The sequence below is a fragment of the Leptopilina boulardi genome, unplaced genomic scaffold (assembly GCF_019393585.1).
Source record: "Leptopilina boulardi isolate dan_hultmark-lab unplaced genomic scaffold, ZJU_Lbou_2.1 LbouV2_280, whole genome shotgun sequence".
Lineage (NCBI taxonomy): Eukaryota > Metazoa > Arthropoda > Insecta > Hymenoptera > Figitidae > Leptopilina > Leptopilina boulardi.
This window is the reverse complement of record NW_026137841.1, coordinates 1,854,473-1,867,986: the sequence shown is the minus strand read 5'-3', so window position 1 is coordinate 1,867,986 and position 13,514 is coordinate 1,854,473. Positions and strand designations below refer to the sequence as shown.

The following is a 13,514-nucleotide window of genomic DNA, read 5'->3' as shown; positions in this document are numbered from 1 at the left end:
TATTTTTCTTCCGCTGTCTCCAGCAAGCAACTTCCCCTCCCTGGCTTTGGGTAGACCGTATACTTTCTACCGAGAATATTCTACGAACCGTGGACATCGACCGTTTCTATATCCGGAAGATTCGTTTCGACAGTGGACAAAAGTCAAACTTCCTCTCTATGATTTAAACAAAAAAATTGTCTAAATTGCTAAGAACGAACGTTATGCAATTTTCAATCTTTATATCAAAATTTAATTCAACAGTTCTCTAGTGACGCTTTTCAAATATATATATATATATATATGAGAGATTCTTTTTCAATCGCCCCAGCCCAAAAAGTCAATGTTCTGGGATTGGCTTCATACTTTGGTAAATTGTTGTCCTATATGATAGTAATAAATCCCTAAAATATAAATTAATTAAAAAAATATTTGTAGAAAGTAGAGGTGGTTGAAGTTTTGACGTTAAGGGTAACATTGTCATTTTCAAATCCGTTTAACTATCACAAAAGTTAATGGATTTTAATATATCTATAATGAATTTTATTGCATTTTTCACGTACTTTTCAAAAATGTATATGAAATTTAAAAAAAAAAATTTTTAACCCCTTTTTTGTCAAAATCAACCCTTATTTTTCGATTTTCACCCCTTCGGGTATTTTTTTTTTTTTTTTTTTTATTTTCATTGGAAAGCTGAGGTTTTTTCCGATGAGCTATGTAAATATGAAAATGGGACAACAATAATTTTGTGAGTAACAGAATATTAAAGTAGGCGGTGCCGATAAGGGTGCCGTTAAGGGTAACATTGTCATTTTCAAATCTGTATAACTATGACAAAAGTTAATGGATTTTAATTTATCTATAATGAATTTTATTGCATTTTTCACGTACTTTTCAAAAATGTATACAAAATTTAAAAAAAAAAATTTTTGACCCCTTTTTTTTCAAAATCAACCCTTATTTTTCGATTTTCACCCCTTCGGGAATTTTTTTTTGTTTTTTTTTTATTTTCATTGGAAAGCTGAGGTTTTTTCCCATGAGTTATGTAAATATGAAAATGGGACAACAATAATTTTGTGAGAAACATAATATTAAATTAGGCGGTGCCTATCTAAATCCTCAAAGATGATCTCCAGGTACACCCCTTATCGGCACCGCCTACTTTAATATTCTGTTACTCACAAAATTATTGTTGTCCCATTTTCATATTTACATAGCTCATCGGAAAAAACCTCAGCTTTCCAATGAAAATAAAAAAAAAAAAAAAAAAAATACCCGAAGGGGTGAAAATCGAAAAATAAGGGTTGATTTTGACAAAAAAGGGGTTAAAAATTTTTTTTTTTAAATTTCATATACATTTTTGAAAAGTACGTGAAAAATGCAATAAAATTCATTATAGATAAATTAAAATCCATTAACTTTTGTCATAGTTAAACGGATTTGAAAATGACAATGTTACCCTTAACGTCAAAACTTCAACCCCCTCTACTTTCTACAAATATTTTTTTAATTAATTTATATTTTAGGGATTTATTACTATCATATAGGACAACAATTTACCAAAGTATGAAGCCAATCCCAGAACATTGACTTTTTGGGCTGGGGCGATTGAAAAAGAATCTCTCATATATATAACATCTTAATTTCGTTTATTATGAAAACTGTGAAAATAATCTTTAAGATTATGTATATCATTACACATAAATTACAGTGGTGCATATTTTTATTTCACGTTTTAATTATTTGGTGATATATTACATGGATTACTTTGGCCTAATCAGTTTTATTATACGGAATATGAGAGGAACCATTCGTGAAATTAAGCGCTGAATTTAAAACAGAAGTACCTGGACAGACCTCTTTTCGTTGACGCGATAAATAATTAATGATCGAGCAGTCTGTTTGTTGGGACAGTCTATAAACCACTTAATATTTATAAGGTATGAGAGGCATAAGTGGTGATCGTGGGATGCAAGATGGGGAGGAGTTGATCCGAAGAAGATCACTCTTTTTCGTCTTATATGGCTCGCGTACATTATTTAGATATTTTAATTAACCGATCGGCTATAAATTATGATAATTGACGGTACGTCCTTGCAAGTAAGGGCTTCTTGTTCCTTGTCGCGAGTTTAACGAATTCCATTGAGCATGATTTCTGCCAGACTGATAGGAAATTAATCTTCAATAAATAGTTTTTACCATTAAAATTAATATTTATGCATTGTCTTAACGCTTTTAAAAAATTATTACATTAAAAAAATCGTATTCTTTTTTAATTACTTTTTCTGATATTGTTTCTGCCGTGCAATTAATGTACAATTATGGTTGGCGGGATATAAAAATAAGTGTCATAGAAATTGGTTAGAATTGTGAGTGGTTTAGCAGAATGTGTAAATTACCTCGAAACCCGCAGCTCTGGTTTTTAAATATCTTTTACAACTTTGTAACTAATATTTTCTGAGTCGAGTAAATCTCGTTCAACGTGAATAATTTTCGTTTAATAATTTAGCCTTAATGGCAAGTCGGCTAAGGTTAGTTAAAGTTGAATTTGATTTTCTTTCGGCGTGGCTCCATAATTCAAAGAAACCCATTTAGGGAGTGTCCGTAAGTCTGCATAGATGTCATTAAAAGCAGAGTTTATTGAATCGGTGCTTAAGAAAATGAACCAACAGCTCGATCGAACGACCACATCGTGCGAAACTATTTCTTGTTCATGTGGACATAGTGAACTAATCCTGGCTTACTGGCGACGAGCGTAATAATCTTAAAGGAGGATCTAAAATTCCGGCAATGCGTGTACATAAATAGCTTAGCATGGGACCGAAGGGAGTTTCTCATAGTGCACGTCTTTGCAAATCTCCCTTCGAGCCCTCTGTCTCTGTTATTGGAAGACTCCGTCTCTTTCTCCTTTCTCTGTTGCCACTCCGGTTGTCTCTCTCCGCCTCTCAACGAACGATTCCTTAATTTCCCATATTGTGGTCTGGTGGCTATCTAATACTCCCTGCTGCGTTATAGCGCGGTTTAATCACACTACAAGCGCATCCCTCGTTAGTGGGATATCGCCCGAGTGGCTATAATATGAGACTACATTCCACGGAGAGACCTGAGACGGCTTGGCGATATACAACGATGGTGGGTTCCTTGCTGTTGTTGCTGCCGCTTACTACTGCATTGGGATCTATAATAATCTTACGCGAGTTGTTAAAGTATCTAAAAGACTGCGCTTCTCGCGCGAGCTCGAAAAACACTCTTAAAGGGGAGACCGTTCGCAATAATTGTGATTTACGATTCGGCCGCGGTTCAAGTAAAACGCGCCGAGCCAGCAAACCTTCATCTTTTCATACCTTCTAACCTTCAAAGTTCTGCCTTTAAATTCAAGCAAATCATGAGAGAATCTGTCCTCTTATTTAACATCGCTGCAATTTTAATTCTTTATTAGTGATTTTTTTAAAAGTCTTACAGAACTTTCCGAGCATTAGCAAAATTGCCAAGTTAATGATTTTTACTGCTTTTTTTATAAAACTTACTAATACAATACTCCTTTGCAGTAAGCAAATTTTAAGAAAGCAAAAATAGAATACGATTTGGGATTCAACAGAAATTTCTCCCAAGTTGAGAGTGCCACCGTCTATATGCAACACATAATGATTACTTAATCTTACGATTTGTATACAGTTTATTTTTAATTAGTTACATTGAAAGTTTTCAATTTCATTGATTCTAAAAGACAAATTGAAAATTAATTAACAGTCATGCGATTTGCGAGTCACATAATTTGAATGACCCTTATAATTATTCGCATCTCTGTATATTTTTCTTGTTTAAGTTTAATATTTCTTCTGTGATCCTGATTGTCTGGTTTTTTTTATAAGCTTTATTATTATCTCTTTATTGCAAAATTCTAATTATTTTTCACATTTAAATCAAAACTCACCTTCATTGAAATTTCGATTTACTTTCTGCAATATTCCATCTACAAATGTCTATAGCTATTAAAAAAAAGAAACGTCGCAAATCTCTAACTGTCTTGAATTTCTTAAGAATTTGTTGCAACTCTTAAGAAAAGACAGCAAAACGTGAAGATTTATGTTCATCGATATCAATAACAACGGGGCGCCGTGATGTTTATATCGTTGCAGATCGAGGTCGCTGGGCGATGTAAAGGGTTTAGCATAAGAAAGGCTTAAATGCCGTTGCACAATGAGGCTGTGGTCCCTATGTGCATTCGAGATTCCGAAGCGTCGACTCTAGAACTATCTCATTCCCTCACTTTCTCTCCAGTCTTGCCGAGGGTGGTGCACAATCAGTGGTCCTGATTTATTGTAGCAATATACATTAAGATACCGACATTAAAACTAGGGGAACTACCCACGAACATATACAATCGGTCCAAGTGAGTCCCTGTTACTTCTGATGATGACAGTCTAGCTTTGATGAAAGACAAAGAATTTATCTTCTCGAACAAATGAAAGTCAGTTTTAGATTTTTAATCAAATTAAAGTCGAAATTATCATGTTTATATTTATAGATGGTGTGCACTTAAACTAATTCTTTCACTACTATTTAGTGATATTTTGAAGCAAAAAATTATTTTCTAATTATGAAATTAAAATTTTCCAACTTTAAAAGGGGGGGGGTACTTAAAATCTATATTAGTAATTTTCTAATTTAAACGCAGTGTCGTAATTTTCACTATTTCATTCAGTGGTTATCACTGATCGAGATTTAAAGAGTAATTTAATTGTTTTCTTTTATGAACTATTGCAAACACTAACCACACAGCTCGTCATCTCGATGTCCTTTTTCCCAGAATTCTTCTCTTCTCCTTAAATTAATAGAAGAAGGGAAAAAGGAATCAATTAACGGATGGCCAGCTAGACCATTACCAGCATGCCAATAACGGATCAGAGTTCTAACCGTAGTAACGTGTAGTATTTCCGCCATTGTCTGCAGGTCCAAGCGGTGCTTACAGTCCGGATGCAACGATGGGTTACATGATGGACGGACAAGCAGCCAGTATGATGCACCGGCCGCCTGGTGATCCAGCCTTCCACAATCAATACCACTATCCACCAGAATATTATGGTCATCACTTATAAAGGTGAGTTTTTAAACTTTTTCCACGCGTTCTCTGAAGATTCAATTTATCATGAGAATTCATCCAACTGTCATTTTCTTTATTATTAAGAAACTATATTTTCATAGAGAACCCTCTTTTCTGTGATACGCTTATTATGAAGGGTTCCCAACAGATTTCACAGTTAGAAAAAATTCATGGGATCAGGTGCTAATCGACGATCCATAAATATGGATCTGGCATTATTTAAAAGCATATGATTTTTAAAGCCTTCAGAATTTTATTCAATTTATAACTGCATGTATAAAACTTCATAATAATAAGAGGCAGTAACTTTTTGTTAAAAAATTTATCAAACGAGTATACATTTGATGTAGTTATACATATTTCAAGTTTATAAAGTTTTTAGGTTTCACAATGAGATACCAAATTTGGAGCGTTAAATTTTTATTCCTGTCATAACTAAAGTGTCAAAGATTTAATGATTTTTATATTCTGGTTTTTAAAATTTTAACTACTTCATTCAGGGATAGTATTTTCATTTATATTTACTTTTTCAACCAGAGAATTATTTACGCTTTTACATATCTAATGCACTGAATGTATTTCGAAATTTAAATGCATAAAATGTATATCACTTTGAATTTTAAAATAATTTAAGTTGTGTTATCACTTAAAATATTTTAAATAAATAATATTTTATTAATAAATAATAATTAATAATTTAAAATTGTTCCAATCAATGTGTAAAAATAATTAATAATGGAAATCTTTTGGGACTGAAATAAGATATATAACACATCTTAACGTTTCAAGATCGGTACCGATCTCCTCATCAGAATTTATTAACCTAAAATCAATTATTATTTTATAAATAATAAAACGTAAATTATTATGAAAAGATAAATATTTATAAAAAAGGATATTCGCAGTAAGATTTGTAATCAAAGTATTGACTAGAGTTTGTTAGTTCGGAGTTAGATTAATTTTTTTTTACTAGAGTAAGCTGGTGGATCAGTGCGGTTCCACTGAGTTGGATTTCACTGCTTGACACCTGAATTATTGTTTATTTTTCTTAGCTTTGCATCCCAACTCTTCGAGCGCTAAGCAGTGATACTCCGACTTAGCGGAGTCACGCTACTTCACTGGCGTGCTCTAATTATTTAACCCTCCGTTGAAACACTGGGTCATTTTGACTCAGCAGGTTTTTTTTCTGTCGCAAATAAAATTTGAGCTTTACAGTTTATAAAGTGTAAATGGTTTTTAGATAATAATAATAATAATAATAATAATAACTTTTTATGTTTCAGCTGGATGCAGAATTAGAAGAAAAAATTAGGTTCTGTAAATGGACCTTATGAAAAAAGGGGGCAGGACGAGGGTGAAGCTTGGCTAACCAAGCTCCGACCCCAAAGACCACGTCGCTCACAGCCACCTAGACCACCGCAAGTGAAGGTGCCGACAATTCTTGCCGCATAAATGCCAAACTGCGAGGACGTGTGCCGAAAGAAATGAAGACGCGGAACAAAATTCCGAGTAGGTCCGGAAGTGGACAAAGTCAAAGAAGAACGATCCAGAGTAACCACGCGGATGAATCAAAAACAGAAATCAACCATCTTATCCCTGGTGCTAAACACGATTTATCCGTAAAAAAAGAGTCGAAATGGACGTAGAATCGAGAAAAATAAAGGGAAAAGTAGAAAAATAATTTATAAACAGAGAAAGGCTGTCGCTGAAGAGAAAAAAGGCAACCGGATATGAAAGGGTCGCGAAAAGAAATTCATGTGATTGTTCTTTGTACAAAATATTGCGGTGTAATATTGTAGTGATTGAAGATATTAAATGTTAAATTTTAATACGATCACAATTGAGGAGACTATATATATATATATACATACATATATATAAAATGATAGGATATAGGAAATTTTAGCGGGCATGTACATTACCTGGATGCTCGCATGTCGAGTGCGAAGCGAGTCACGAGATCTCTGAGGATAAAGACTAATGGGTTGAGGAGCGGAGATGAGAAAAAAATTTAAGAGGAAAACAAAAGGTGGCTTTAAAAGAAATCTGTGACCAGGCTTCGACGCGTAAGCGTGTGCTGGACTTGGGATCCAAGTCCCCTGCGACCTAATAGGACATTGAATTTGTACAGTTCTTACTTATAAATAAATTTACTAACTAAAAAAATTATATATATATATATATAAATATATGAGGGTATATATATATATATATACATATATTTGAAAAGAATAATTGCAAAAAATGTACTTCCCCTCCTCCTCGCTCCTGAACCTGTAATATAGAAGGGAAAACGAGACACATTGGGAGGAGCAAAACTTCAGGGAGGAGCTGCTAGAGGGGATAAGAGTGAGCGACTCGAAATTATTTCCCGCTCCATCCGCCATGTTTGAGAAGCGCCCCGATCGGCTCCACTCTTAAGAATTAATTAAAAGGTTAACGATTACGATTTATGATAATATATTGTGTATAAATAGTTAATTCAATTGAGAAAACGAGAGGGGAGCTATAGATGCGCAAAAGAGCGTTCACAAAAAAACCCAGAATAAAGTCTGAGTGCGAGTGCGAGTGTAAGAGTGGAGAGCAATGTATTATAGAGTATACATATTATATATAGAAGTATGTGAGTAGGTATTTAGGGTGCGAAAGTACAGTTTTTCGTTTTGTTCGTTCGCATTTTTGCTCCCTTTCGAAGCACCTCATCAATGTTTCAGCAACACCTTGACATGCTTCTTTTCATTTCACACCCTTCTTTTCTTTTCGAGATTCGTCCAGAGTTGTACAGTACGATAGTTTTGAGGAAACCTAATTATACCGTGTGGAAAAATTTTCCGGAAGTCTAATGACTGCCTTGACCTATTAGTGGCTCTTGCCATTAATGTGACTGTTTATATTAAAAGTGTATTTTATATTAAATTTCTTTTTTCTATTGGTTAATTTTTGGAAAAAAGTATTTTACTGTGTATATGTATATAGTAATATTTTAAATTCATATTTTTTTTCTTTATACATGTATGCAAAACCCTCATGTGACCTCCACCTTACTGAAATGCTAAATTGCATAAAAAGTATGGTAACTTTCATAAGTTTTGAAAATGAAAAGATAATTCCACATATTATTATTACGTAAAATGTATTGGCAGTTGGACTCTATTTTTTAATCTCGTACCTATATATTTAGTTAAAGACGTTGACATGAGTTAAAATTACATTTCATTGTAAACTTTTTTCTGGTGTGGATTTAGTTAGCCTCGGGTTTTACATACATTTATAAAACAAAGTTTTCTATTCTTGTGGCCTCACATATGTGGTCCTCGCTCAGCTCGGATAATCAAAATTTTCCATTACTTTTTAAAAATATCTTACTAATTTACTCGAAACAATAACTTTCTAGTACTTAAAAATATTTTTTTTCCTATAACTCAGATTCTATTCATAAGGTTAATAAGTTTTTATATTTTATAACTTAATTAAGAAAGATTCAGTGGTTGAATCCCTCAGTTTAAAGCCAAAAGACGCGAATTTGATTTTTATAAACTTTGGACTTTTTGTATCAGCTTTTAAGTGATTTCATTCTCTATGTTCTATAATTGTAATAGCAATTTAAATTGTAAATAAAATAATGTAAATGATATAAAAAAAATTTCTTTAAGATCAGATTCTCTAGGCTGAATCCGTGGATGAATATACTTGCTGAATAGTATCAGGGTATTTCCCTTCTGCTTACCCAGACCAGACGTTATGGTCAAGAAAATTATCCACACGGGATGACAAACAACATTTAGGTTTTAATAACATGCTATCATACTTACTTTCTTCTTTGAAGGAATATCAATTAAAGCTTCTTTTATATATAAAAGGGTTATGTGGAATATAATTTTATTAATGAGTGAAGGTCCTTTAAGTGCATTCCGTATTTTTGGATGATGAATTTTATTTTTCAATTGTGAAAATTGGTTTCAATCCAAATTTAAAGATTCTGACAAAAAATTACTAGAAAAAGAAATATATCTTAATTTGAAATGTTTTAATATAACTTTAAAGTTATTTAAAATTTATGTAGTTATTTATTTAAAAATATCTTACTCAAAGACGCTAATAGTATATTAATAACAATGCCTTACATAAGTGTCAGGGAAGAGATTAAAAATGGGCACTACGTGAGATAATTTGTTTGTTACATTTTGGCAACTAGTTGACCTTTTATGTATGTTTAATTTAAATCAGTAACAATTATACATAAATTTATTAATGTAATAAGCAGTACAAAATAAAGTTTCGCTCATGAAAACTAAAATGCAAAAGAACCAATTTTCTAAATTGAATTTGCTTTATTGCCTTCCACGTATTCAGTTAAGATTTGCCTTCGACATCTGTACATTTCTACACGTCATCTTTGTTGTGCGCGCGTCCCTGATATACGTAATTAAAGAGATGTGTCGAGACTGGAGGAGAAGGGAAAGAAGTTTTTAAAGATTCCTTATTCGAAAAGTCTTTCTAATGTAATGTAAAGATGGAGGATTTATCAGTGATTTCACGTTAACGATGACTACAATGATGATTATTATTAGCATCGTACTTTGAGGAGGATTGACAGTGAAAATTAAGAGAAAGAGCGAGAGAGATTATAAAAATTTATCCATATTTTCACTATGTCTGCTTACACCAATTAGGAAAAATGATGAAAAACGCTATACATTTTACATTTCCTAAAAACTCTCGTCGCCAGGGCAGAAGCTACACAATTGCAGGCCACGCTTGCCTGCTCAACAAGTTCATACTTACTTTGATAGTTTTGAACATTACAAGACGCATCCTGCTATGGACAAAATTTCGGTCTATATTTGAGACTGGTCAGGAATGTTTCAAGACAGGTATTTTTGTCCTAAAAATTGTGTAACTTCTTCTCATGGTTATCGACGTTCTAGTATACTAAAAAATGAAACCTACGTATACCGAAAGACTCAGGTGCGCTGAAAGAGTCACTGATTTGGTTAATTGGGGAAATTGTTCAAGATACTTTATAAACGATAGCTCAAGAATGTTTGGTCAATTTTATGATCAATGAAAATGTAGAAACATGTGAATATTATATTTCTCCAATTAACCATCGACTGTTTTATATGCCTTCAACCTAACAGGAGCCGAGGTTTTGAGTAATTTGAACAGAAAGATAAATGTTATTCTTTTCAAACTAGACAATATGGTGTATTTTAAAACTGATGAAAATATTCACAATAAAATTGTTTCATCGGCAAACAAGTTTTCCATTGTATTATTGCTATTGTATTAATCTCCAATGTTTTTGAACAATATTTGTCGAAAACTTGTCATTATAAGCGTTACGATTAATCCCTGGCTGGATAATTTGCAGTTGTATTTGTTAAATTGGCTAGATTTTTTAATTTTGTTAAACCCCTGCCAGTCAATTAATCGCCACGTTTTCCTCACTACTTCGGCCCTTCGATTATTTCTGTTTAATGACTCTAATACAATATGTATACTTAGCACTCGATTCGCTCTCAACTAACCCACTTTTCGCTTTAAATGAATTGTCGATTTTAGAAATATTTAGAAATACTTAGAAATATTTTTTACAAATATTTTAAAAGACATTGTTTTCAATGAAAATATCTCGAATATTTTTCATATTCGAATGGTTGGGCGAATTCGAGTGCAAAATTTGAGAGGAGAAGAGTAATACCGACGCATCATTGGCTGTTCGTTTAAAAATGAGTTCAATTAATTGAATCATCGCCTTAAAAATGTATACGAAATAATCACTAAGGTATCTAAATGATAATCATGTTAGAAGGTATAAAACTGAAGTAAAGAAATTTTTATGAGCAGCGACAAAAGCAAGAAGACAAGAGTAAACGATTCGCATGAATGAAGCGTGCTAGAGAGAACAAGTTTTGCCAATTGTGAAAGAGTACTGTACAATTATTGTATAATTATTATGGATGCTTATGTTGGTGTTGATGATCGTGAAGATGGAGGAACGGCGTCAAGAGCGACGATGATAATGATGATTATTATTATGATCATAATGATAAACAATAATGATAAGGATGATGTATAGTAACCTAAAATTTATTATATCGGTATGAAATCGGACTCTTTTTTTTTCTTCCACTGTTGGCGCATTGACTATAAACAAATCGAGTTAATAAAACAGCAGAAGATGGTGTGCAAAAAGAATTCGACTGTAAAAATTGTCACGAACAAACTCTATCCCGCTTACTTTATAATTGTTAGAATGGACAGAGAGTCCACGGGATTTTCCAATGTTTCCTGGAAAAGTGACTTGGCTCGCTCAAAAATTTTATCTCTTGAAACTGTTGATTTTTAATATTTGCATTTTTTTGATTGTTGAATGTTCGCCTCTTGGAAATTTTGGAAATCTCGATAATTTTTGTTATTTAGCGGAAATTGAAAATTCATTTCACGTTTTAAAAAATGGGCGTTAGCGTCTTAAACCATCGCTCACTCGATAAATCACTCGATCACACGTGTGACCTTACTGTCTTTCGTTAAAGGTCACACGATTACGACGAAACAGAAAAGGAAAGGATGATATTGCTGATAATGATGTCAAGGTGGTCTATGTTAGAGAGTGTCCATTGTATAGTGTTTTTTGAAACGTGAGCATTAAATGCTACATCTTGTGTAAATACGTGTATTTTCATTTCAACTCAGCGAAATTGTTTCAGCGACTCTATAATTTAAGAATAAATAATCATAAACAATTATTAGAAAAGTTTCTTTTCATAATTAAAAACAAAAATGCACAACAATTTTATTTATGATTCAGAAACAGTTTCGCTGAATGCAACAACCTTTTCTTAATTCCTTATTGCTGTAATATTATTCAAGTGAACTCTTGAGATTCATTCAAGTTCGAAATCATAAAAATAAATCAAAAAATATTTTACTTATCCTCTTTTACGCATTATGGATACATCTCTGAAACTGCTTGAACGCATTGTCAAACAAAGATGGTAAGAAAATTCCAACAGACCAGCAACTTGCCTGAGTTTACTGTACTTAACAAAAACAGACAGTTTAAAATCATGTTAAATTAACGACACGATATAATTACAAAAAAAAATTTTAGCATCACAATTCTTCACTAATAACTTTCAGTCAACAATTGAAAAAAGTAAAATAAATGACTTAAAAACAATAAAACCATTAGTACCTATAAGTTAACTTAATTAATGCTTGTGAAACTGAAAAAATACAGTTATAAACATTTTTTTCTCGAAATTAAAAATATTAATATGGAAAAATCAACTATTATTACTCAAAATAAAGTGAAAAAAAGAAATTTTAATAAAAAAGATTAAAACATTTTGATAACATAAGTTTAGTCCTCCCCGTGCACACAGGCCTGATTAGGAAAGTTAATAGGTAAAAGTTTGTCAGCAATCTATCAATGGTTTTGCTTTATTTTGGATCTCTTGACAAGCTTCAACTGAAAAGCCTGATGAAACTTCAGTGGCCTGCATAAAACGAGCATTTTCGAAAGGCAGACAGCATCCCCTGGACCTACGTCTGTGCCTCTCTTTATTACTTTTATTCCTCGTATTCTTTTTCTCCCTCTGACTGTTCCTATGGTTCCATCTCTGTTTTCCGTTCTTGAAATATTATAGGGCGGGTGAACGCGTACAGCGGTAGAGCTGGAGGTGCCAATTATCGTTGATGGTTATTCCATGGAAATGGACCTTGTTACGTGTGCGTCGAGAATCAGAGAAGATACCAATTATTTTGGGAGCGTCGATGGCACTTGAAAACCAGCAGCATTTCAGAAAATCTCGACTTGATCTGTAATTGTCGTATTGAATTTCTTGTCCTGTAAAAAAATGTTTGTAGATTGAAAGTGGAGGAGTAATAAAAAATTAACTCAGTATACAAGTAATACAAAAAAGTCAACATCTTAAAGACTGATAAAAGAAATTTTTTCATTGTGGAATGTTTCTTTTTGTTTTCGAGCAAGACATTGATTTTTCATTGAGATTCCATCGGGTTGCTAGCCCCATAATATATTAGGACTGAAAGCCTTCAGGCAAACAATCTCGTAATGGCAGGATGGCTGACCTGGTGGTGCGGTAATGAGATATTAGAGGCGCTGCTAAGGGAGTGGCTACTTCGAGGGAGCATTATATGTGATAGGCACTTGGTTTCACTGCACTAGTTACTAGAGGGCGTTACGCAATACAGCTAAAGGTGGTATTGCTTTTCTCTCCTGGGATCCAATTATTCTCTCACATTCAGTTTCTATGAGTATATACTTTGAAACTGATAGTTACCCGAGGTAATCTTGCTAATTATAATTTAAATGTCTCATACGGATTTTTATTAAGCTATCACAATTGTTTGGAATTTTCTAGTCACCAGAGGCGCTGCTCTCATTCTTTCTCGTAATAAA

At 32.9% G+C, this 13,514-nt stretch overlaps 1 protein-coding gene across 3 annotated transcripts in view; it reads left to right on the top strand.

Moving 5' to 3' along the window:
• LOC127282118 (homeobox protein homothorax) overlaps window positions 1–11,757 on the top strand; it is a 388,123-nt gene extending 376,366 nt beyond the window's left edge. For 2 of the 3 annotated variants that reach the window (XM_051306200.1, XM_051306202.1), the window contains 2 exons: window positions 4,912–5,080; window positions 6,367–11,757. In XM_051306200.1, coding sequence (XP_051162157.1) covers window positions 4,912–5,078 — 167 coding nt within the window. In that variant the 3' untranslated portion in view covers window positions 5,079–5,080; window positions 6,367–11,757. The remainder of the gene's footprint in view (window positions 1–4,911; window positions 5,081–6,366) is intronic. The other variant, XM_051306201.1, reaches the window with a different exon arrangement.
• Window positions 11,758–13,514: the final 1,757 nt, after the last annotated feature.